Source organism: Lolium rigidum, chromosome 3, assembly GCF_022539505.1.
Source record: "Lolium rigidum isolate FL_2022 chromosome 3, APGP_CSIRO_Lrig_0.1, whole genome shotgun sequence".
NCBI classification, from domain to species: domain Eukaryota; kingdom Viridiplantae; phylum Streptophyta; class Magnoliopsida; order Poales; family Poaceae; genus Lolium; species Lolium rigidum.
Window position 1 is genome coordinate 18,750,398 of NC_061510.1, and position 23,201 is coordinate 18,773,598.

A 23,201-nucleotide genomic window follows, 5' to 3' on the forward strand; every position below is an offset into this window, starting at 1 on the left:
TTTAGAAACTTTTGACTTTTAGCAGAAAAATTGTTCTGACTTGAAAAATGGTTAAACAAAAATTTGGGCAAAAAATATTTTGTTCAAATGTTATATTTTTTGTTGAAAAAAAAATTGTTCAAAAACAAAAAATGTTCAAATTTTTTGTTTAGAATTTTAAAATGGTCATATTTCAATAAATATTTAATGTTTTAAAAATGTCAAGAAAAAAACAATCGGAAAAGGAGAACAGAAAAAGAAAAAATAGAAAAACGAAAAACAACTGGCTGGAACCAAAGAAACAGAAAATAAAACCGCGCATCAACAGAAAATAACTGCGCTAATGGGCCGCAGCCCAAGTCGCTCCGTTAGCGGGGCATATTCCCCGCCACTATCGGCTGATGTTTTAGGTTTGTTGGGCCATACCGGACCGAAAGTGACTTAGGTGAAAGGGGGTTGTATCGACACAAACTGTTCACAGAATCCTTTTAGCATCACTCGAGTTAACATCTTCAATTATCTAGCAAAAAGTTACCTTGGTTGAAATAATGTTTGATTAGGTTTGCTCTCAGACCATACTGAACATTGCATTCAACATTCTGAAACATAAGCTTGGCCTCAAGACGTAAGATTAGCACATCATATGATACCATAACATATCTCAGGACAGGTACCTATTCATAAGCATATATAACCAAAAAAAAATTTTAAAAAAAAGTAGCACCGAAACAGACTTGATCATTCAGGCAGTTCATTTCACCGAAACCTCTACATGGGTCAAAGCACCCTTTGTTCCAGAAAGGATACTTCCAGGTACACAAGGAGGCAGCCACTTTCTACCGTCACTCAGAGGTTCACATCTTCCTTGGTCCAGAAACGCTCCTTTGGTTGAAATCATGTTTCATGAGGTTAGCTCTCAGAAGCATAGCCTTAACATCTCTCTCAAACTCGCTGCCAGTTTGGAGAGCCCGCTGGAAAGTTGCATTCCTTTGGTCAGCATGCCGTGCATACAGAATCTTGTTGTGGGAGTCTATCCGAGCCTGCAAAAAGTTAACAAACAAGCATGTCAAAAAAACAGATTTATTATCTAGGTATGATGTAGGATGAGAGATATTCAAGTACATTTATTTTGTTCTCAGTGATCAGTGCAGCCAGCTCTTTCTCCAGCATGGACACAGAGGTCTTGAAGGCATCAGCCATTGTGTTAAGATCCACAGATATAAATGGAAGTGTGTACTGTATGATAGCCTTGTGGCGAATATCCTTGTACAGAGTCTCCAGGTGCTCATGCAGATGAATGTCCAGAAGAAGATTTGGCTTTAGCTTCTCAAGATGCTCCAAGCAAGATCCATAGCGACTGGCACAGAGATTCTTGTGATTAGCAAATACACAACACAAATCAGTTGCACAAAAAACTGTAACAATTTTAATAGGGTGAAACAAACAAATGCTTATCTCAAAAATGATGTAAAACTCAACTTTCCAATGAAAAAAAAAAGCAAAGTTCACAGCTTGAGCACACGTCCAAAAGCACATTATCCCACACCATAATAAGGAATTAAATTGTAGGCAACTATTAATGCATATAGGAGTAGGAGTCCTATCTGAAGAAGTATTCTACACGCGACTAGTGTACGATAGAGAAGGACAATAGTAGAATGTTACACCTTGACAATGGAACAAATTCCTAGTCCCCTTTTCTTCCAGAACTAACTAATTAATTTCCCGTTGGTTAATGGTTTTGACTTGACACCATCCAGTGACAACACAAGGAATAGGGCCGAATGTATCATATTAACCATATGATTCTATTTGAAAACAGAACACAAATTGTATACTCAAAGTTTATATTCTCCTTGCAGGCTTGTACTCCGATGATATAGTGAAGAAACACAGTTGACCCTGGAAAAAGGCTTTTCCAATAGAAGCGTACCTTGAATAAAAATCATTGACCAACTCCCTTACTTCAGGCACTAGCTCCAGAAAGTTACGGAAGTTAATGTTGTCAACAACTTTGCTCTGAAAAAATACAGATAATAATCATATTATTAGTGTATAACTGTACAAAAAAATCCAGCAAAAGAAGAAGAAAAACAAGAGGTGAACCTTAAGATCTGAACGATCGAAAGAAGCAAGTGCACAAAGAGCACCATATACAGCCACATCTTGCGGAGCTATGACTTCAGAATAGTTGCTTCCTAGTTCAGGTCCTGTCTCAAGAAACTTCACAGAAATGCCAAGTTTTAGCAACAATACTTTCATTACTTTGTAAGTACTAGCCTACTACTAGGCAAAACAAAACTCTGCTATTAATACTTATTATGTTGATAGACAACCTTTATATGTAAATGGAATGTGTCTCAAGATGTGCGTGAACTACTAGTTGAACAAAACAACCTCCATAAATAATTCTCTTTTTTAATTAGAGGTATGTAGTTATTCTGAGCACTAGTAAGTAGTAACTAAGAAGGTAAACTAAATTCCTTCACTTTAAGGTGGAGAAGTATATTCCTACTGACCTGTAGTTGTCTGGGAAAAGGTTGGGGATGCTCTCGAGATTCAACCTAGAGCTTAATCCACGAATGACTATTGATAATTCTAAGTTCATTTACAATGATGCACTATAGTAATGTCACAGAAAAGTAAAGGAACAAACACATGAGCTAATCTGTTTAATGGGTTTAGGGCCAGCAACAAAAAAAATCATGATATATTTGAACTGTGGGTTTATCAAGAATATACTGCGCATATGAGATTGCACGTAACAGATCTGACAACATAATAGTGGTGAACCTGAAATTTCACTTTTAAAATTAAACTAGAATTATCGATGCGTTCAGAAAAAAATAATTTACAGAATATTGACTTCAGTTTCTACGCGCAAGGAAACCTTAGCATAGGGGGAAAACGAAACAGGGCAGGATTCTGAAGGACAAACCTTACGGGCAGCAAGTTTGTATTTCTTTGTTTCCAAGTAGGCTATTCCTGCAGCTGCACGCAACTTTGCAATAACAATAGGTTCCAACTCGTCTGGGGTTTGCTCTGCTTTGCTGACATAGTTGGTAACATGTGCAAACTGTCCCAACTGAATGCTAACCAGAATCACATGCATACACATCTGAACTACATGCTTGGAAGTGGTACAATAGTCACGCGTGCGGATATAGCTTTTGAAGGCCTCGGAAAGGTGCCCATGACCATAGTAGAAGTCACCGATATCATTATAACCCATTCTGATGCTCTCTTTGATCAGGTGGGCCTGCATTTACAGAAGCGACATAATCACAGAGTCACTTGTTTGACATTGTAAGACATTAACGCAGAACAGAATTAATCAACACACCAAGGCCAGAAACAAATATACTACACCAAATTCAAATGCCAGTAAGCAAAGAAATATACGACAGAAACAACACTTTCATATAGGGCATAGATTTCCAATGTATGGTGTGCCTATGTTGCACAACACCTATCTCTTCTGTAACTTTTGTTTTATAGCACCATGTGTAGATGACAGATTTAATAGAATATCAATATCAGACCTTTACTAGGTCTGTTTCTTCTGGTTCACTTTAATACATGCAACCCTAGACAGCCTCTATAGCATACCTACATGACTAGGTCCCGCAATGAACTACACTGTAGACGCTGGCCACACCCCATCCTAAGAAATACCAAATTGGCAAGCTTAGGCTCTGTTTAGCAACCAACTTATACCTACTTCTATGTCTATGTATGCAGCAAATTATAAAAAAGGTTAAGCATGACAGAATTCGGCAACAAAGTGAGCCATAAGCTCCTCATCTAACTCAGGCTCAAAATCAGTAGTTTGGCAACCCATCAAGAGCACTTATGATCATCGCCGGCATAAACAAAACCTTGTAACATGATCATGTAGATATTCTCTTTTTGAATTTAATTTTGAAAAGGTAAAAGTTTTCTGCTAGTGATGTTCATACAAAAACCAAAAAGGTCAAGATCTATGATTATTGCATCAGCAAGCACCTGCACTCGTTAGTACTGGAGCAGGCAAACAGATTTATGAGTTTGCAGCTGCACAGAACCCTAACCCCTAAACTATTAAAATGATCTTAATAGTGTACAAATGGGAATTAGGAAAAATCACATAAACAAACTACTATTACAGAACCTAGCAGCATTAAATGCACCTAATGAAAAATCAGAGCTCAGTTACGCATCCCCACAAAGGGGAGAAACCGCAGTTAGGTATGAAACCAAAACAGAGGTGCGAGAAGGCCGAAAACTGAAGGTAGCATGCACTGAGACTTTACAAACTGGAAGTAAAACGTGCAATGGATTGTGGGCGTAAGCCAAGCTTGGCATCATGCCAAGTCTTCTGGGTCTATAAATAAATGTAATGAACAAAACTAGTCAGAGAGGCGTTAAAGAGACAACAGCAGAACAAAACTGGATACCAGATCCAGTTATCTTGTTTTTACCATGCTTCTTATAGCAAAATAAGGGGGGATCGGATAACAACAAGAGAAATTGTGTATGACTAGTTCAAAACAATATCCCAAATCACTGGATAACCTACAGTTTAACAACCAAATTTAACAATGCAGACCAAACAAAGTGCAAGGTATCCATCCCAAATCTGCTGACTACGATTGCACGCCACAAGCCAACACACTACGGAACAAATAAGGCGTGTATCTCGCAGAAAGCAAAGTCACAGACAGACCTTCACAGAGTAGGCAGTGCGTTGAACCGAAAACAGTATACCCAAATCATAAGCTACGCAGATCAAGCAGGATTACACAAACGGGCACGCCAGTGCATTGATGGATGAGAGCAACCGCATCATAAGCAGAAACTAACACGGACCAAGTAGTAATTGGCTGATGAGAGAAGAAGGTTAATGGGGGCTAGGGTTTCCGCACGCGCGCACCTTGTGGCCGTTGAGTTCGGTCTCGAGCTTCTCCCTGCGCTGCTCGGCGCGGCGGTTGACGTCGTCGACCCAGGCCTGGTCGTAGCGGTAGCGCGGGCCGAGGCGGCCGCCGATCCTTTGCGCGGCGTCGCGGTAGAGCGGCGCGTCCTCGCGGGCCCTGGCCTCGTCGTGCGCGATCCGCAGCGCCTCGAGCTCGATCGACTCCACCCCGCACCTCTGCGCGATGAAGAGGAGGCGCGGCAGGCGGGTGCGGCCCAGGTACTGCGCGGCGTACGCCTCCACGTCCAGCTGCTCGGCGGAGAGCGGCGCCGGCGCCGGCGCGGCGGAGGCCTCCAGGCCGTTCGTCGCGGCGGCCGGGACCTCGGGCTCGACGTCCATGCTGCTGGGGATCCGCGCTAGGGTTCCGGGCAAAACCCTAGAGGGAGGGGGAGACGGAACAGGGGAGGATGACGAAGGGCTTGGCTTGGAAATAGAGAGATAATATGGACAGATTGGTAAAGTACGTTGGGCAGGCTTTGCGTATGTTTCCCAATTCCGGCCCGTAGGGTCTTCTCCGGCCCACGTGTTTACTGGGCTAACTGGCTGAAATAGCCAGATATGGGTGTGCTCGTGGCGTTCTGCCACCAAAGCATTGTCACTAATTAAACGCCCTGCAACAAAGGCACTACTAATTGTGTGCTCGAGTAGAGGTCTCATTCTGTTTGCAACAGATTTAGTTGCTGATTTGTAAACAATAGAAATAGGTATGTATTGCTTGATGGATTGGGGATTTCTCACCTTTGGAATAAGATTTATTGGTGTGTCATTAATTTCCTCTCGTATATCCCCTCCATTCAGAAAACCTAGCACCTTCCCCTCCAAAAAAAAAAACCTAGCACCTGGGTGTTAAATGGGATCCCACCTAAATCCCACTTGTATTGTATTTTGCTTTTTCTAGTGTAAAATTTGACACAAAATTTTGAACTATAAAAACTAAAATGCGCAAAAAGTGAGACCTCACCGGGATTCCACTTCGACACCCTGCTAGCACCGCAGCATATAGCTCCGGGTCAACCAAAATCCAGTGGCGTTGATAAAACCCCGTCGTGAAGCCATCTACACCTGGTGCTTTAGGGGGTTGCATGTGAATAAGAGCCATTTTGACCTCTTCTTCTGTAGAATCAGCTTGAAGATTAGCCTTGTCCTCGTGCACCACTTTCTCGTTTACTAAATTTAGGATCCTCCCTGCATTTTTTGGAGCTCCTTCAGAGGTATATAGGTTCTTATAAAAGCCCGGAATCTCCTCTTTAACCAACTCAACATCATCATACCAAGAGCCATCCTCATGTTGGAGGGTAGAAATTGAATTCATTCTCTTACGCTGTGAGTCAAACGCATAAAAATAAGCGAGATTTCGACCACCGACCTTAGCCAGTTGACACGTGATCTTTGCTTAATCCATATTTCTGATTGGTAAACTTCTCTCCATAATTCTTTTTTCTTCAGTTGATGGGCCACGGTCCACTCAAATTCTTAGTTCCCAAGCTCCCTTCTCAAGTTACTCAGTTTCTTCTTGAAATCTCCGAAGGTTGCTGTACCCCAAGACGATAAGCCACTATGCATACTTGAGAGGGTTTTTGCAAACACCTCAAGACCCACTCCTTTTGTCAGCCTTCTCCCAGAGATCCACAACAACTTTATCACAACAACCATCGGTTTTGCCAGACATTCTCATATTTAAAGGCTCTCCTCCCAGGGATGATGATGGGCATGCTTCTTTAACTCAGTGTGGATCACACAATGATCAGACTCAACAACACTTATATGTTTAACTCGAACTACCTGAAACAAATTCAAAAGAGCAGCATTGCCAAACGCCTGACCTATTCTCTCTTTGACATTATCACTACCCTCTTGTGTATTATCCCGAGTATAGGGCAGACCATAGAAACCAAGATCCTGCAATCCACGGTTTTCAGTCACTTTTCTCAACGCCCTCATCTAACATTCTTCCCTATCATGCTCACTAAAATGCTCAGTGACATACGGTGTTTCATTGAAATCACCACTACACAGCCACTTAAGATCTCGGAGCTAGTGTAATCTCCTCATCAAAGCCCATGTAAGGTGTCTGATTTCCCTACGAGATTTTCCATACATGCTCGTTAACCGTCATGGAGTAGCAGAACCATCAACGTGATGCAAGTTAAAGCTCTTAATATCCACTTCGTCGGAGACCAGAACAGACAAATACCACCACTTATCCCATCCCTAATTCACTATCCACTGCAAATCCTCCAGCAAAACCAAAGGTGCTAGTTAACTTCTCAACTCTTTCACCAGAAATCTTTGTCTCCATAACGAAGAGCAAAGTGGGATCAAGTTTCTTCACGAAGTCGCGAAGCTCTCAAGCTAAAGGGTGATTCCCAATCCCCCTGCAGTCCGTACTTACGCAATTCATTATGCTCGGCGTGGCTGATTAACAGCCGACGCCGATCCGCTAGTATTGACAACATGCATACGTTTCTTCTTAGGATCAGTGACTCGACCTCTTTGAATCCTCAAGTCTACTTCCTCTCTTTTATTTCTAGCCAACTTCGGACCAACCATAACAATCTCTATGGATGTGTTCAGATTCGGAGTCTTCACAGAATCCCAGGGACTAGGCACCGTACTACCAATTTTACGGTAAACCTTAGCTCGCCCCCCACGCACATTCTGAATTCTCCCTCTTCCTCTAGAAAAATGTTGTTGCTGGCGGTTTTACGATTTTTCAGAGTGCTCCTCTCCCACTATTTTAGTGTTCTTTTCATTCCAATCATCTATTTCATAAGGCTCATAATAATCATCATATCCACTTTCTGCATGTGGTGGGCCTATATTTCTCTTCCCTTCTATTGGAGCTCTCAGGTTGGCACCCTATGGCAACAAACCATTCTCATCCCTCACTGTTCGTGTGGGGCAAGTCGAATCAGAATGACCCAACAAACCATAGGAGAAACAAAAATATGGAAGAAATTCATATTGGATATCATACTGGAACGTCCTCACCAACTTCTTCGAATCCAATCCAACCCACCGCATAATGGGGGTATTGACCTTAATATACACCCTTGCTCCAAGATATTGTGCACTGACAAGGCCATGTTTATTTATATCAACCTTCACAAATTCCCCAACCTTGCTAGCAATCCTCTTTCCCTAGGTTTCATTCAGTTTATTATCTGGAAGATCAATAACTCGAACCCGTATCAACAGTTTCTCCAATTGCAGCTCAAATGAGCGGCAACGAGATTCAAAATTCTCCAGGACAACATCAAATTTTGATACTGTCCATGGTGAATTCTCGTAGATGCGAAGACGGTCCCTGTCTGGCTCCACTTCCGCAATGAAGATGTTATGTCCACCATCATGGAAAACCAAGCCCCTAGGGTTTCCCCCAGGTAGGACGTAAGGCATTCTCGATCATGTTCATATGAAACTTTTTTGGTCCAGAGGCTAAGATTTTGCCCGCAATGGCCTAGGCTAGATCATCATCATCATCATCATCATCATCATAATCATCATAATCATCGAGAAGTCGATCCGCCTCCACCGCGATCAACTTGAGCTTCCCCATCATCTTTTCCACCGGAGGATTTACCTTTGTCTTCCGATCTGTCCCCGGAGGAGCCTTGGCCCCCTCCGTTCCACCATTGCCGACCGATGCCGACTCCTCTGCTGATGACATCAAACCGAGGATGGCACCCGCACCCCACGAGAATCTTCCTCTAGTAAGGCCGACCCCTTCCTAGCGCACCGCCACCGGTGGAGAAGATCTCCGGCGAGCGCCGCCAAAAACTCACTCGAAAACCTAATCGCCTTAGAAGAGCCGAAGCGTTATTTTCGGGAGTAGTCAGCTCTAGTTTAGACGAGGAATAACATATAACCTGCATCCTGCTGGGACTGTTTTTTTTTGCGGGAAAGATGATGATAATATCACGACAAACTTACAGAAAGATCCACAAGAAGAAAACATTACAACCAAGTCCTACTGAAGCTTGACAACATCGTCGTGGAGGACGAGTCGGTGGCGCGCCATTGCTGCTGCTGCTCCCCTTCAAACTCTGGATCGGAGACAGCCCCCGAGCGACTGGGAAGTCACCGGACACCGGTCCCAAAGGACCTACGCCCTCGAACGCCGAGATCGCGCCGCTCCACACCACCATCTTCGAAGAACTCTCCATCCGGCTCCTCCACCACACAGGAACCGGCCGGGGACAACTGTACATCGCAGATACGGAGACCCTTGAGCGCGAAAGACACAGGAGCTCCACCGCAGCACTCCTCCGAGCACCACCGCCGGAGGGGACGAACTCCTGCACCAAAAACCAAAACGACGCCGGCACGCCGCCGCCACCTCCATACCACCGTCGATCTGGACCCTAACAAACCCTAGACTATATACACACCGTGATCCGGGGATTCCCCAACCTCCTGCCGCCGGAAGCGAGGAATCCACCGGATCAACGGCGGCGAGCTGGGGACGCTGGGGGATCTACAAATCGCTCTCTTCTTCTACTGTAGCGGGGGGAGAGAGTCGTCGAGAGTCGTCTGTATCCTGCTGAGACTGTTGCTCTGCTCAGTGGACTGGCTGGCATATCTCCCGCTAAATAAAACCTGAAACTGTCGCTGTTCTTCGTGTGTTTGAGCTCGTGTGCAGTGGCAACTCTACGGACCAAATCTCTCAGCCTTGAGAAATTAACATACTCGACTTTGAACTGAGCTGCAACAGAGATCAGACGTAGGTGAATGGCGAGCGCATATGGCCGGCAGATGAGCCCATGATAGATAGTCCCTTGCACTGAGTCGATTCGTCGCCACTCCATTACATAATTTACTCGCTTGATTCGTCTCGATTCAGGATTAGCTGATATGATATTGCCGCACTCCGTTCTGTTCTGCTCGCCATGGAGCAGACAGAAGCTGCTGCTCGTGTCACTACCAACTCGCAAAGCAGAATCAGCACAACTCCTGACTCCTAGGTTGGATTAGACGCACCACACCAAGCGCAACCAAACAAGGCCAAACCTCTCAGCTTAACTCCAGCCACACAATCAAAGGCCTAAAACACCCAGCACCACAGGGAGCGCTTTAGCATCTGCTGATGTCCACCTGTCGAGCTCGCGTCCTGCCGCCACGTGTGCGCTGCTGACTCGGATCCACGCACCCGTGGAGTGGCACCGTGTCTGGTTCTATCCGATAGGAGGGGCCCCAAAAGCGCAAGTTGGATATATATGGAACCTGATATTTGAGGTTTTGGGAAGGGGACGGAAAGCGCAGCCTGTTGGCGTCTTTTGCTCCCTGGAAGAGCCAGACAAAAGTGCTTGGACACTGGATTCAGAACAGCTGCCTGAGAGCGATGTGTCGTTGGTCGATATAATGAGCCGCGGCGCCAATAGTTATATTTGAAAATTAAGTGCTAGCTGAACGTACAGCTGTGAAAGAGCAAGAGATTTTTATGTCTAGCTTGATATTTTCTGTATCTCTTTTGGAGCAGATGATCTGGCTTGAGATATTTATCACTTTCTTTGAAAGTATCTTCCCATGGATGAGGACTTGTTCCTCGCGATCTGGCATCGGTTCTCTCTGTTGCTACAATATATGGTTCTCCGCACACGGACATGGTTGTGTCGATCCATGGAGGAGCAAGCTGGGTTTTCGCCACAAAATAGGCACAACATGACAAATTGCTTGCCACGTGATTTTCTTTTATGTATCCTAGCCTTTTGTGTGATCTAGAGCCAGATAAAGCTCGCTGGTTAACCATAAAAAAACGATCATCCTTCAAGCTTGGATCCACTAATTAGGTGGTTGTTGGAGCCGGACAAACAAAGAATTGTTTAATTTTTCTTTTTAAAATGGATATGCCTCGAAACTAAGTTAGCACAAAATGGTTGTTTGCTAGATTCTAGGTCCACGGTTCCCGTGTCTACATGCCACCAAGCTTAGTTAATTTCGTAACAAGGAGAGAATTCGGGTTACGTACGTCCTAGCTTTCAACAATTTGAATACACTTTTCGATCAAGCGAACGTCACTACAACTAATTGTGCTAGTTACTTCAACAAAAACGGAACCACGATTAGATATAGATGAGAACATCTCAAGTTATCAGACATTTTCGTGTTTTCTTACATGTCGCGGAACGAGCCGTGTGCACGCGCGCTACCAATCTTTACATTTCTTATTCCTTGTTGAACTGCAAAAATCGGGCATGCCTAGGAAAGCTTGGCCATGATCTTACGGTCAGCACCATGGGGGACAAGGAAAGTGATATGTCTACCTAAATGGTGAGTTGTAAACTAACTCGAGGTGAGATGAATCGGTTGCCGATCGAACAAGGAACTTGATATTTCCTACATTTTTTCATGTTTCCCAAGAAGGACCCTTGACCCCGACACTTGCACTACTCCAAATGGAGCACTAGAAGCACGGTTTCAGTTTTCACAGGGGTTTTAGTGAGAAGAAGTCAAGCGTGTGGTGTGGCCGTGTGGGAGTATATCAGTACACGGTAGTCCGGCCTCCCGCTTCCCTCTTCCCACACTCTTCCTTCGCCTACTGGCTCTTCTTCTCCCTTTGCCGGGTCGCTCTCTCCCGCTCCAAACGCTCGCGCCGTGTCTCTGTCTCACGAACCTCCCGCACCCATCGAGCTCTTCGCATCCGGTTCCTTCTCCCACCTGCAAGACTCTCTGCACACTCCAGTTCTTGCTCCGCAGTGCGTTTCTTGGCGCGCTAGCTAGCTATTTGGTGCCCCGTCGCAACTTCTCGGAATTTCTAGCATGGGGGCGGGTGCTTCGGACCTCGCGGTGGAGGAGGCAAGCTCCGGGCTGGGCGACATGCCGGAGCTGTGCGCCGCGGAGGTGCTGCTCCGGCTGGGCGCGCCGGACATATGCCGGCTCGCGGGGCTCAACCACGCGTTCCGCAGCGCCGGAGCGGCGGACTTCGTGTGGGAGGCGAAGCTGCCTGAGAACTACAGGTACCTCATGGGGTTCGTCGATGGTGGAGAGGAGAAGGGAGGGGATCAATGGCAGAAGAGCGTGGTGGGGAAGAAGGAGGTCTACGCCAGGCTCGCCAAGGCTGTGCGGTTTGATGATGGCAAAAGGGTGAGTTTATTTGATTCCTTCCATTTTGGCTTCGTGAAACCTTTCTTCCCACTGTTGGATGGGATTAAGTTAGAATTTGAGAGGTTCCAACTTCCAAGTTTAGAATTTAAGATGTTAGTGACTTGCTGAAAGTAGAAAATAATGTTAAGGACCACCTCCTTATAAAAAACAGTACTCCAGTTTGATTCCTCCCGAAAAAAAAGAGTAGCTCTAGATTAAATCAGCAAATTCTTCTTTTTGTGCTAAATCGACACAAACATAAAAAAACAAAACACAGTAAAATCTGCCTGTTCTATTCTGTTTGGTACTATAATGAAATTTTATTTGATAGGAATTTTGTTTTACTGTTATTTGTTTAAGGTTAAGAGTTCCATACCTATGTTGCAATAAACTGAGAAACCATGAATTATAGGGCAATCATGATTTGGTCCACTTAGAATTTCTCATCTTTCTGGTATGCCAACATAAAATAATCCAAAGTATATATCTTGTGGTAAAAAAAAGATCTCTGTTATGGATTAGAGAATAGAGATTAATTCTATAGAACTTCTCTATTTGACTAGTTCTCGGAAATTCAAACGTGCAAGCATGTCTTCCTGGGTGTAAAAGGTAGCTTCCACATGTTCAAAAGTTTCAAAAAATTAGACATCTAAATATCGAACTCTGTTGTGTGCATTTAAATTTCTAGGGAAAATGTTAAGTATTTTGTAAAAACAACAAATTTAGTTCTACAATTTTTCATTTTAGGGCACCAATATTTTCTATAGGTGTAAAAAAATGTTTCCACGAAAGTATCCAAGAACATTCATGCTCGTATATTTTTCAGAATATTTCTTGGATTATTAAGTTTTGTCTCCATGTCTCTATTTTTTTCACTAAGATCACTTCTCCGTGTCTTTTTGTTTTTCTGACCAAGACCTTCGCCTAGCAGGAATTCTGGTTGGAGAAAAGCACAGGCATGATTTGCATGGCATTATCCTCAAAAGCGCTGGTGATAACGGGGATCGATGACAGGAGATATTGGGCTCACATGCCAACCACAGAATCTAGGTAAGTTTGAACTAAAATTCTGCTCCATAAATTCTTACATAGTACTAGTGTGTTGGTTCAGTTTTTCATATTCAGGATGTGTGAGGGTCAGACATCTCAACCTTGTTTGATACGATTCAGTATTATATCTACAATAGAGTTATATATTGCCACCGGTGATAATACTAAGCTACGAGAAAAAAGTGGAATATGGAAGCATTTCCCCTGTTTTGACGAACTTGTAATGATCAAAATGTCAGTGGCTGCTAGCGTGCTATACCGATGAGGTCAGCATGTATGCCAGCAAAAATTGACAGGAGACAATTGGTTGGAGACCGGAAATTTCAGTCATCGCGTCAATCTTTACTTCCTTTCCCTTTGAAATCCTGTGGTATTCAATATTCTGCACAGTGTGACCACCAAAACCATGGGCTTCGTATTCTCTTATTTTGTCCTACTGCTGTTTGGCCAGAGAGAAGTTCATCCTGCAGCAATCCTGAAAATTCAGTTTCCGCATGCAGGTTCCATTCCGTCGCGTACCTCCAGCAAATCTGGTGGTTCGAGGTGGTCGGGGAGATCGACTTCCGCTTCCCGGCGGGGACCTACAGCCTCTACTTCAGGCTCCGTCTCGGGAAGCTGGCCTCCAAGAACTCCGGCCGCCGTGTCAGCAGCGGCGCCGACAAAAAGGACAGCATCCACGGCTGGGACAGGAAGCCCGTGCGGTTCCAGCTCTCGACGTCGGACGGCCAGAACGCCGTGTCGCAGCGCTACCTGGACGACGAGCCGGGGAGCTGGGCACTGTACCACGCCGGCGACTTCGTGGCATCCGAGCACGGCCGGCCCGTGAGGCTCAAGTTCTCCATGGCGCAGATCGACTGCACCCACACCAAAGGCGGCCTCTGCGTCGACTCGGTGCTCGTGTACCCCAAGGGGTTTCGGACAGAGAAAGTTGTGGTTGGTGCTTAGAACTTAGAAGTGAGATTATTTCAGCACTATCGGGTTACTTACTTAGCTTGGTACTGTAATTAGAGAGCTTGGAGAAATGTAGTAGGATTTAGGAGATCGGTGTTAGTTTGAGCTTATTGGCTGGTTCGGTCGGTGTTCAATAGTGAATCTCTACTTGATGGGAGGAATAGTACAATATACCACTGTCAAGAATGTCCATCTTTATAAAAAAAAAGTCAAGAATATCCATGTACTTCCTTGCCAAGGAAAGAAGAAGAATGTCCAAGTGCATTGTTGATATGGTAACCGTTGTGTCAACGACCTAGGATCCTACAGATGATCACTGGGTCCTTCCTACTTTTTTTTCGCAGATCTCTCACATAAATACTGAATCATGTCCGTGTGACAATGAAAGATAAAACTTTTCTCTATTGTTCAAGATGTCTTATGTTAGTCACATTTTTCTATTGTAGTAGTTTATTTTCAATTATGGAGCATACATACAATAATTATTAAAGATAACATGATAATCCGTTGTGTAACTTTTTTTCTTCTCTTCTTTAACAACATGCAATGTACAAAATAAGATCGTATTATCAACCACCGTACGTGCCATTATGTACAATCCATGCATTTTAGATGAATATTACATGCCATGACTTGAAAGAGTCACACCCATTCGCTTGTGCGGGGCCAACAGGTGGGGGTTGGGGGGTGGGGATGGGCTAGAGAGACACTTTGGGCCACTGTTGGGCAAATGGGGTAAATATAAGCTATTTTTAGCCAAAAATGTTTAAATATACTGGAGATTAGGCAAACATTTCTTGGCCTGGGGGCGGTGCCCCCCCCCACATAGGTCTGCCACTGATGACACGACTATCAAAAGTTCCACCATCAAGACGGTGTTCAAGCACTTCATATCCGAGATGAAAATTGTTGTTTTGGCCTTTATTGGTCATGCTCAGCAGCGAAAAACTTTCCTTTACTTTGTTGAAGTTGTCGTCTTCGTACTGATGACCTTGCCTTCATTGGGTGGTCTTCGCAATCAGGATGAAAATCCTTCTCCTTGATGTGTTCAATCGTACATACCATCGGCGGCGTGGGAGCTTGTTCACCTTCTTGAAGGTATTGTTGTGGAAGAAGCCGTCTTAATCGTAGGTGTTAAATTCATATTTTATAGTGGTTTTGTCGTAGTTATCTAAGTTGCGTACTCTGCATGTTGATGACTTTGGTCTTGATGCATTGTATTAACTTCAATAAAAAAATGGTTGTGTGCATCACGTTGATGCACATGCCAGGGTTTTAGTTTTCTTTTACAAAAAAAACATGGTACGAGCCGATCCACATAGTTTAGCTATGCTGCACATGTCAGCAGCAAGATATCTCCAGTTAACCGTTCAGAAACTCTCAAAGTGATTTTAGGCAAATAAATAACTCGAGAAATTAATGTATGTTTGAGTTTATAACAGGTTCATCAGCAGTTCTACACCACATAACAACACTGACAAGGCAGCAGTTCTACAACCAGGTCCATCGTGAAGCTCAATCTCATGTCCCACTCACTCATGCTATGACAGAGAAACCAAGTTCTGTTAAGCATTGCTATCCTCCTAATAAATTAAAACTCCCTTATTTTTCTTGGTCTGAGACCAACAAAGGTATGTATGAGCACGTATGACCACGGCAGCGTGATCCCTCTCAGGTCTGCTTCGAGCTTTTGTCTTGTTGGACGACCTATTCTCAGGGGAAGCCTCAGAAGCAGCACGATGATTCTCTTGGCATGCCCATCTCTTCCACGGGAGGCGGATCAACGATAGTCACTGACGCATCTCCATGGTCCACGAGGTGGCCCCTCCTCTCGCGATGCTCCTGGCAGTTTGCGCACCAGTGCAGGCAGCAATGGACCATACAAGGGTCGCATGGGGAGTTCTGATGGAAACAATGAGATTATAATTACAGATTAAGTAGCAATTTTCAACTAACAAATGAGGACCAGACAGAATAACAGGATGGATTACAATATACGACGAACAAAGATAACATGCTGGTGCAGCTTAAACTTAAAATAAACCTTTTCAAGGGAGTAGTCGAAAAAACCTTACCCGTGGAAGACTTGCCACGCTCTTGGAGACAAAAAAAACAATAATGAACATGAGAAGATCAGATGGCAATACTCGCAATACGCCAATAGCTAACATATTATTAGAAAAATAGTACAAAGATCTATCTCATGACGGGTCAATGGTTGAAGTGCGACGAGCTGCACATAGGCCTCAAATATGAGCAAAACAATTATGAATACAATGTACATTTGCATACATAATAGTATAGTAGTCACTATTCTTCCATATGAATATTGATGCATGAGTACGTGGAACAAGAAGAAAAAAGGCAGCGAATGGGTTCCAAATTTCACCTTGAGATGGTATTTTTTCTGGAGTTCTTGACGAAAAATTCCAGTATACGCACCACACAACCACCAACTAAACATTAAACCTTCACCAATAAGAAATGATGATCCTGGATCAACACCATGAAATATTGCCGTTAGAATCGCAAGCGTGATCCCTCCTTCCACAAAAACAGCATGGCAAACACAAGGTGCTGTCCAGGGAATATCCTCTCTAAGGGCTTCAACATTGCGCCCGAACAACACGCAAGGACAGAACATTCCAGTTCGGCCTAACATGAAGAAATGCACAAGTTATAGCCAAATAATATTTAATCAACTAGCAATATATAAAAACAACTTTCTAGACACAACCCTCGTCAAGGAGGACGCAATGATAAATGAAACACAAAAGTCAGAAGAACTATGTTTATCTTCGACTGCGCGATAATCACACTTGTAATAATGTATATAGACATTGGACATGATTAGCTAAAATAGAGTAAATGATTAAGTAAAACAAAATCACCATGGTTATGGAAAATATTGGCAGAAATAATAGTGCCTCTTTTTCTTAGCCAAAGATATCATATGATAAAAGCTCCCATTATGTTAAAGAAGGGCATGAATATGCATATATGAATCTTATTTTAGTGAAATTAGGAAAAAAAATACATGTGACAAACAAGCACCAAAATACAAATATGTACACATTCAAAAACTCAAAAAAAAGAATAACTATATAATCAATATGCATCAATTTAACATAGTCTACATCACAATACAGAATTCAGCACGTGGGGCATTAACATAACATAGACGAAAACTAGCTACTACTCCAAGTTGCTTAGCAATAATTTCACACAACATTGGTGTATACCATTTATTCCATGATTTATGATGAATAAGCATTCTCGTATTCATATTCTCCGAACAGATAGAAAGTGCTAAATAAAAACGTAAGTGCCACTTTACTCTCAGAATACTTCTTTTCCCAAAATGAGGATACATGGAGTATACTAAACGTTGTACTAAACATAGTTAAGTTCTACTCTTAAAAAGCAGGTATATATATATATATATGCATCCTAGTGCATTGGTTTTACTACAATCTTTAAGGTTTGATAATATCAAATCAAATAATTGCACAGTAACTAAAGAGTTTTAGAGGTTAAGAATTAACATCCCATTCAAATTATTTGCAATTGCGATAGAGTCAAATATAGATGGATCTAAACACAAATGCATGAAATAGTCATCTATGTAGAAATTTGTGGTCATCCTAGATCCATTGTATATACCAGGACCAATAAGTTTCACTTGCTTATTGCACTATAAATTTTCGGACAGCCGAGCCATTCATGTTAATGCAAGGCTAGTTTCCGGATGGCAAACCACTCATGTTAAGGAAAATATGTTGAGATTCTAGTTGGCTGAGCAACTAACTTTGAATCACAACTCAGTAGTGTAGTAAGTAGCCCACTAGGAGACTTATACTCAGAAAACACATGTTGATTGCAATGGGGAGACTACTCTATAATAGTGTACACACACACTGTTGGATGGTTAGTACTCTCTTAGTCTCTTCTTATCTTAATTCTTATTGTGGTATGTTTTGCATGCCTCCGCGAGGCACAAGAGGCCAGGGTGCTCCTTTTAGTATTTATGGTGCATTGGATCAATGACGTGTGTCAAATCTTGGAACTTGATCCAAACTATATGTAATCACTATTGAGTGTTCTATCCAAATATCTACTACTAGAAGATTTCCTAACCGTAGAAATGCATGCTCCAACAATGTTTTTATTGATCGACTAACAGTAACAATCACTGTGCAAATGACAATATATGTTGATTCACATAAATGGAATAGAAGATGATTGTTCTAACAACCAGCATGTTGACAAAACAAACAAAAAACACATTTAACCTGCCGAGCAATTTGGCATATATGATAATCTAACTACCACTGACACCACCACGCCCTGTTGTTACCGGTTATGACATGAACGCACAAAGCAACAGGTACTTGTGGACATCTAGTGATGGCAAGGGAATAAGTAAGATAGTAGCCAGATAAGCAAAACCTTTTTAATCAGTCTAGGTTACAAACGTGAGGGGATTACAGTTGGTCCCTACTTTGATCCAATAATATATCGGCAAATGAACTTTTATCAGTATTTGGGGCATGATGAAATGAAGGAAAGATACATTCAATGCAGCTTCCCATTGAATTCGGATAATCTTCCATAATCTCTGTTCGATCTATCCCGTCCCTGGTAATAGTCTACGACTGACATTCATCGACCCATTGCACAATTCTGTCAGCGTTACAGGTAACCAATTAACAATTTCTTCTACAAAGCCCTGAAATCGATTTACCATGGGCAGATGTCCAGATCATTTGTGTTTCTTAACCCAAGTAGCCGAGGGGGGTCAGAGAATATAAATGGGAAGGGATCCGTTACATACAACTCTCGGGCTCATCGGTACATCCGCAGATTCCGGTGGTCCAGGGCTCATCGGCCGGTGGCTGGTAGCTCTCCGGCAGAACCTGGCCGCACTCGGGGCACCTCCTGCCCTCGAGCTGCAGAGCAGATCAAATCAGCGTATTAGGCAATTGATCAGGAGAGTGGATCGAGAATCGAATTTGAGATGGAATGAGAGGAAGGAGAACCTGTGGAACGTGGACGGGCTGGTTGAGCTCGCCGGGGAGGATGTCATCGGCGGGTGCTTCCTGGTCGCGGGTGAGCTTCACGTAGCGCGCCGGCGGGTGGCTCTCCTCCGCCATCGCTGTGCATTCCTCGGCATGCACCACGGGCCCGAGTCGCAGTCGCAGTCGGGTGGAAGGGCGCCGGGATTGCCGGACTGGTCTAAAATGATGCAAAGTACGTGGAGCCGTTCGCGTCGCGCGGCACCATCCCGCTTCCAGCATGTCGCCTTGATCTGACGGCCAGCAGCAGGTCGCACCGAGACCGACGACGAAAGATACGCACACATACACGCTCATACAACTATTTCTTTCATCATTAATCATCCTTGAGGATAAGTCGTGGCATTTCAGACACTACCAGTCTGGATGAGTTTGTTGCTCTATCCAATATGTAAGGGATCACAATCTCGCTTAAGAATCGAATACCATTGAGTTGGCAACCCTAATATTTCTTTTTATCTTAGATACAATCAAGATTTAAAATTGAATGCAAAAAAAAAAATCAATAATAGAATTACATGGGGAGATTTGCATCCGTGATACCGCTAGGGCAATGCGTTGTTGGAGATGGTAGGTATAATTAGTATCTTTCATGATATTAATATATGTTTTTTGTCGAAAATCAAAGGAAAGATTTTGTCCACCATAAAATACACTGAAATTCCTAATTGTACATGTCCGGTTAAATTTCTCTAGGATTAAAAAAAGGTGGCCCTAATCATGATGGCAAAATGCTCACATTTTAACGATTTTTATTTCAGAAAAATCAAAACTTTGTGGGGTGAATTTAGACAAATACATGCTTTTCAAGGCGGAGTGAGTATGAAAATATATGGAAGAGAAAAACACTTATCATATGAATGAATTATATGCAGAAAATCTCATGTGGAGTAAAGATGAAAATTGCCGAGTTTCAAGCTTGATAAACTCACCATATGTGTGTCACCGTCGACGTGAACATGGCCTTATTAAAAGCATGTTCCGTCTTAATGAGAAACATATAGTGCCATCATAGGGTTTAATCCCTAGTGGAACAAGGGAGAACATATCCTACGAAACCGAATGAATTTATGCACCAGCTGCACCCACGGGTTGTAAGCCTTTGGATAGAAAAGGAAGGGACAAGATGGGCTGCTGGCACATTTACACAATAGGCCCTGTAGTATTTCTGAATCGAAGGAATTGTACTCCAAACTTGGTCGTCTCTCTCCCTTGGCTAATGTTATGTACCTCTATAGAAGGCACGATGTTCTTAAGCCAAATTTGTATCTTTGATTATTCTTCCTGCAGATGATCTAAAAGGGATAGGGGATTTTTGATGGGAGAGACCAGAAGACTATTGAGATTGGGATCTCGGCTCCTTCAAATCATCTCTTCTTGTGCTCTCCCAAATTCCCCAAATCTTTCGTAAGTGGAAAGTTTCACGATTTGAAAAGGGGAAGAGAAAAGGCAGCAATGGCGGTGCGGGCGCATGGCACCGCGGCAAGGCAGTCGTGTCATCCATCTAGCTTCCCCGTCGAGATGGAATGGCCCGCCGACGACGCGAGCCCCGCTGCCGTTTCGCCCAAGGACGCGAGCAGCCGCGTCTTGGCCTCACCGGCCTCCGCGAATGGGCTCAACAATGGATACGATTGAACACTAACGGTGCAATTCGTTTACGCAACAAGGATCTCTTTGAAAATTGTACCAATAATAGTCCCCTTGGTCAAATCTTATATATTTTTCCATCCAAAGGCCAGCAGCTCATTTGTTCAGCCGGTGCATAGATTGCTATGTTTCACTGGATACGTTTTCTGGAACAAGGGTACCATGTGTGGTTGAATAGGAATCTTTTTTTTTCCGCGAAACATAGGTAGATGCTCACACATACGAGTATATACTCACCTCTATGAACGCACGCTCGCGCACCCTACCTCTATAAGCACCTCCGAGAGACTGAGTCCGAGAAACTGATTCAACGGGTTTTGAGATTGACGAAGTCACCACGGACGCCTCGCTATCGACGGAAACGTCGCCTCACACTAAAGAACATTCCACTTTTTAATGAGATATCAAAGTGTCAAAGCTGGATAATTGTATCTGTCGTTGACTTTGTAGAATTCTAGTTTTTATTATCAACATAGTTTAAGGAACTATAGCATAAAACAGACCGAGTAAGTGCCTTAAAACCTCATGGCTCATGTAAATGTTTCCACGAGACACAGAAAATTCGAGAAGAAAGTCGATAGATAACCAGGATTGGAGGCCATTTCTTAGGCTCACTATAAACGCGCGTGAAGAGGTTCACCTAAGGGACATTGCAGCTCCACACTTACCGCTTCTGCGCCACCACCGATCTACCTCCCCACGCACCATCTGGCCTCATCACACCGCCCAAGCGCCACCATGGTGTCCTCCGAGTAACCGCCTAGCTATAACAACACGGCTACCCTCGGTAGCTCTCTAAGATCTCTTGACTGGCCCACAGACGAACCGTAGTTTTTTCGCGCACTTTGTGCTCACTCGTGTGCACTCGGGAAGAAATTCTTGGTCGGTCACCTATCCCCAAATTTCTCCAGACCAAGCTCTCTTAATCTGAAGGTTCTTTACAAGTAAGAGATCAGAAAAGAAGTTGCAACTTATTGGTATGGGTATTCTATAAATCATATTGAACCCTAGTCTAGGATGTCACACACTCACCCCCTTAGAAGACTGACGCTCTCACCGGTCAACCCAAGCCAGGAATGTTCCCTCCTGGCACACACATTGTGCGCCTAGTGCCAACACATATCATTGGTGCCCCTAACTCCCATACGCTCGTGTAACCGGAATGGTCGAATCTGATACCAAATGTCACACCTCGATCGCCTTGTCCTGGCTTGTTACCCTTGGCCGCTCTATAGCACGCCATGCCATTGGCAATTTGGCACGGTCAAATAGAAATGCGAAATGAGACAAGGCCAAGACCCCATACAGGATATGCATGAGATCACATTAAAATTATTCCTTAACAATAAATTTTACACTAGGTCCAACCAACAAATTACATTATAAAAACAATTGTCATATTTGACAAAAAATAAAAATACAAAGCACAGGTCTTGTGAAAAAACACAAAAGTGAAGATACGTTTCATGTTTTTATTTTACTGGGGAACATCTTGGATGAAACAATCGAACCATGTATGCATGCGCCGCTAGGAAAAGATCCTCATCAACATGACATTTGTCTGAATTCAAAGGCCTAGCATGATGTGTTGCACATACAACGCCGGCTGAGGCCTTCGCACTCTCCGCCGCTGAGTCCCTCGGAAATGCATATGTGGGCGCAGTTGGTGGACACGAAGCACAACCCTTTGAACTTGGTGCTTGCAGTCTTGCATTCATTAGCTTGTATCGGTGCCACCTCTAGACAATTAGAAACACAAAACTTGTTAAAAATGCCGGAATGCCTCTAGTTGTGTATTTGTATTTCTTCTTATCAGCCAAAGGCGTCAGAGGAAAGTATATACGCCAACACACAACTAGAGTTACCAATAACAAATACATAGTTTCCTGTTGTAATTTTAAAACTCCTATAGCTATTATGTTATATCATTGATATTTTTAATTTACTGTTGATCCATCAAAGTGAGAGTTGTTGTACATCTCTCTATCATATTAAATAAAAGGCCTATTTGGATCAAAGAAATTTGGGAGAAAAAACTAGAGGGTTGTAATTATGAGAAAATATTATTGTCTGTTGTATCATATTGTAATATTGAGATGGATGAATTTTGTCTTGTAAAGACAATCACTGAAAATTTTGGAGAAAACAAACATGCGGTACATAGGAAAAAATCATTCAGATTTTTTGTGTCACGTGCCTTTTTCTCTTCATCATGCCTATAAACAAGTACTACCTTCGTCCAAAAATAAATATCTCAACGTTTTGTAGATATAATGTATTGAAACACTTATTTTTCGATGCAGGGAGTAACAGCTAACGTCCGAATTCATGCATTAGCTAGTTTAGTGCAACACTCGAAGTTTAATTCTCGGGTGTTCCCCTTGTTGTTTTGTTGTATGGTTAAACATGCCAAAACATTTCTAAATTTTCGTTATATGTTTCCAGAATCGTGAAGAACTTTTAGA

General features: G+C 43.2%; 3 protein-coding genes across 3 annotated transcripts; 1 reads left to right on the forward strand and 2 right to left on the reverse strand.

Moving 5' to 3' along the window:
- Positions 1–690: 690 nt before the first annotated feature.
- LOC124701236 (COP9 signalosome complex subunit 1-like) lies at positions 691–5,292 on the reverse strand. Its single transcript, XM_047233281.1, has 6 exons — positions 4,892–5,292; positions 2,918–3,238; positions 2,086–2,202; positions 1,913–1,998; positions 1,102–1,336; positions 691–1,019 (listed from the first exon to the last, which is right to left on the reverse strand). Exons 1-6 carry the CDS (start codon positions 5,267–5,269, stop codon positions 834–836), a joined length of 1,323 nt encoding a protein of 440 aa, XP_047089237.1. The 5' UTR covers positions 5,270–5,292; the 3' UTR covers positions 691–833.
- A 6,139-nt stretch (positions 5,293–11,431) lies between these two features.
- On the forward strand, positions 11,432–14,106 carry LOC124701238 (F-box protein PP2-A13-like). The gene is made up of 3 exons (XM_047233282.1): positions 11,432–12,013; positions 12,945–13,063; positions 13,564–14,106. Exons 1-3 carry the CDS (start codon positions 11,690–11,692, stop codon positions 14,006–14,008), a joined length of 888 nt encoding a protein of 295 aa, XP_047089238.1. The 5' UTR covers positions 11,432–11,689; the 3' UTR covers positions 14,009–14,106.
- Positions 14,107–15,739: 1,633 nt separating this feature from the next.
- Positions 15,740–19,167, reverse strand: LOC124694445 (cell number regulator 6-like). The gene is made up of 4 exons (XM_047227430.1): positions 19,054–19,167; positions 18,849–18,963; positions 16,404–16,669; positions 15,740–15,916 (listed from the first exon to the last, which is right to left on the reverse strand). Exons 1-4 carry the CDS (start codon positions 19,165–19,167, stop codon positions 15,740–15,742), a joined length of 672 nt encoding a protein of 223 aa, XP_047083386.1.
- Between the last annotated feature and the right edge of the window lie 4,034 nt (positions 19,168–23,201).

Bases quoted from the DNA above. Each gene is read 5' to 3' on its own strand.
- LOC124701236 (XM_047233281.1), bottom strand. From the start codon at position 5,269: ATGGACGTCGAGCCCGAGGTCCCGGCCGCCGCGACGAACGGCCTGGAG. The intron at 3,239-4,891 runs GTGCGCGCGTGC...CTGTAAATGCAG, and splicing joins CCGAACTCAACGGCCACAAG to GCCCACCTGATCAAAGAGAG. The intron at 1,020-1,101 runs GTACTTGAATAT...AACTTTTTGCAG, and splicing joins TCACTGAGAACAAAATAAAT to GCTCGGATAGACTCCCACAA.
- LOC124701238 (XM_047233282.1), top strand. From the start codon at position 11,690: ATGGGGGCGGGTGCTTCGGACCTCGCGGTGGAGGAGGCAAGCTCCGGG. The intron at 12,014-12,944 runs GTGAGTTTATTT...TTCGCCTAGCAG, and splicing joins GGTTTGATGATGGCAAAAGG to GAATTCTGGTTGGAGAAAAG. The intron at 13,064-13,563 runs GTAAGTTTGAAC...TTCCGCATGCAG, and splicing joins ATGCCAACCACAGAATCTAG to GTTCCATTCCGTCGCGTACC.
- LOC124694445 (XM_047227430.1), bottom strand. From the start codon at position 19,167: ATGGCGGAGGAGAGCCACCCGCCGGCGCGCTACGTGAAGCTCACCCGC. The intron at 18,964-19,053 runs GTTCTCCTTCCT...TCTGCTCTGCAG, and splicing joins AGCCCGTCCACGTTCCACAG to CTCGAGGGCAGGAGGTGCCC. The intron at 16,670-18,848 runs GTATGTAACGGA...TCTTCATGTTAG, and splicing joins TACCGATGAGCCCGAGAGTT to GCCGAACTGGAATGTTCTGT.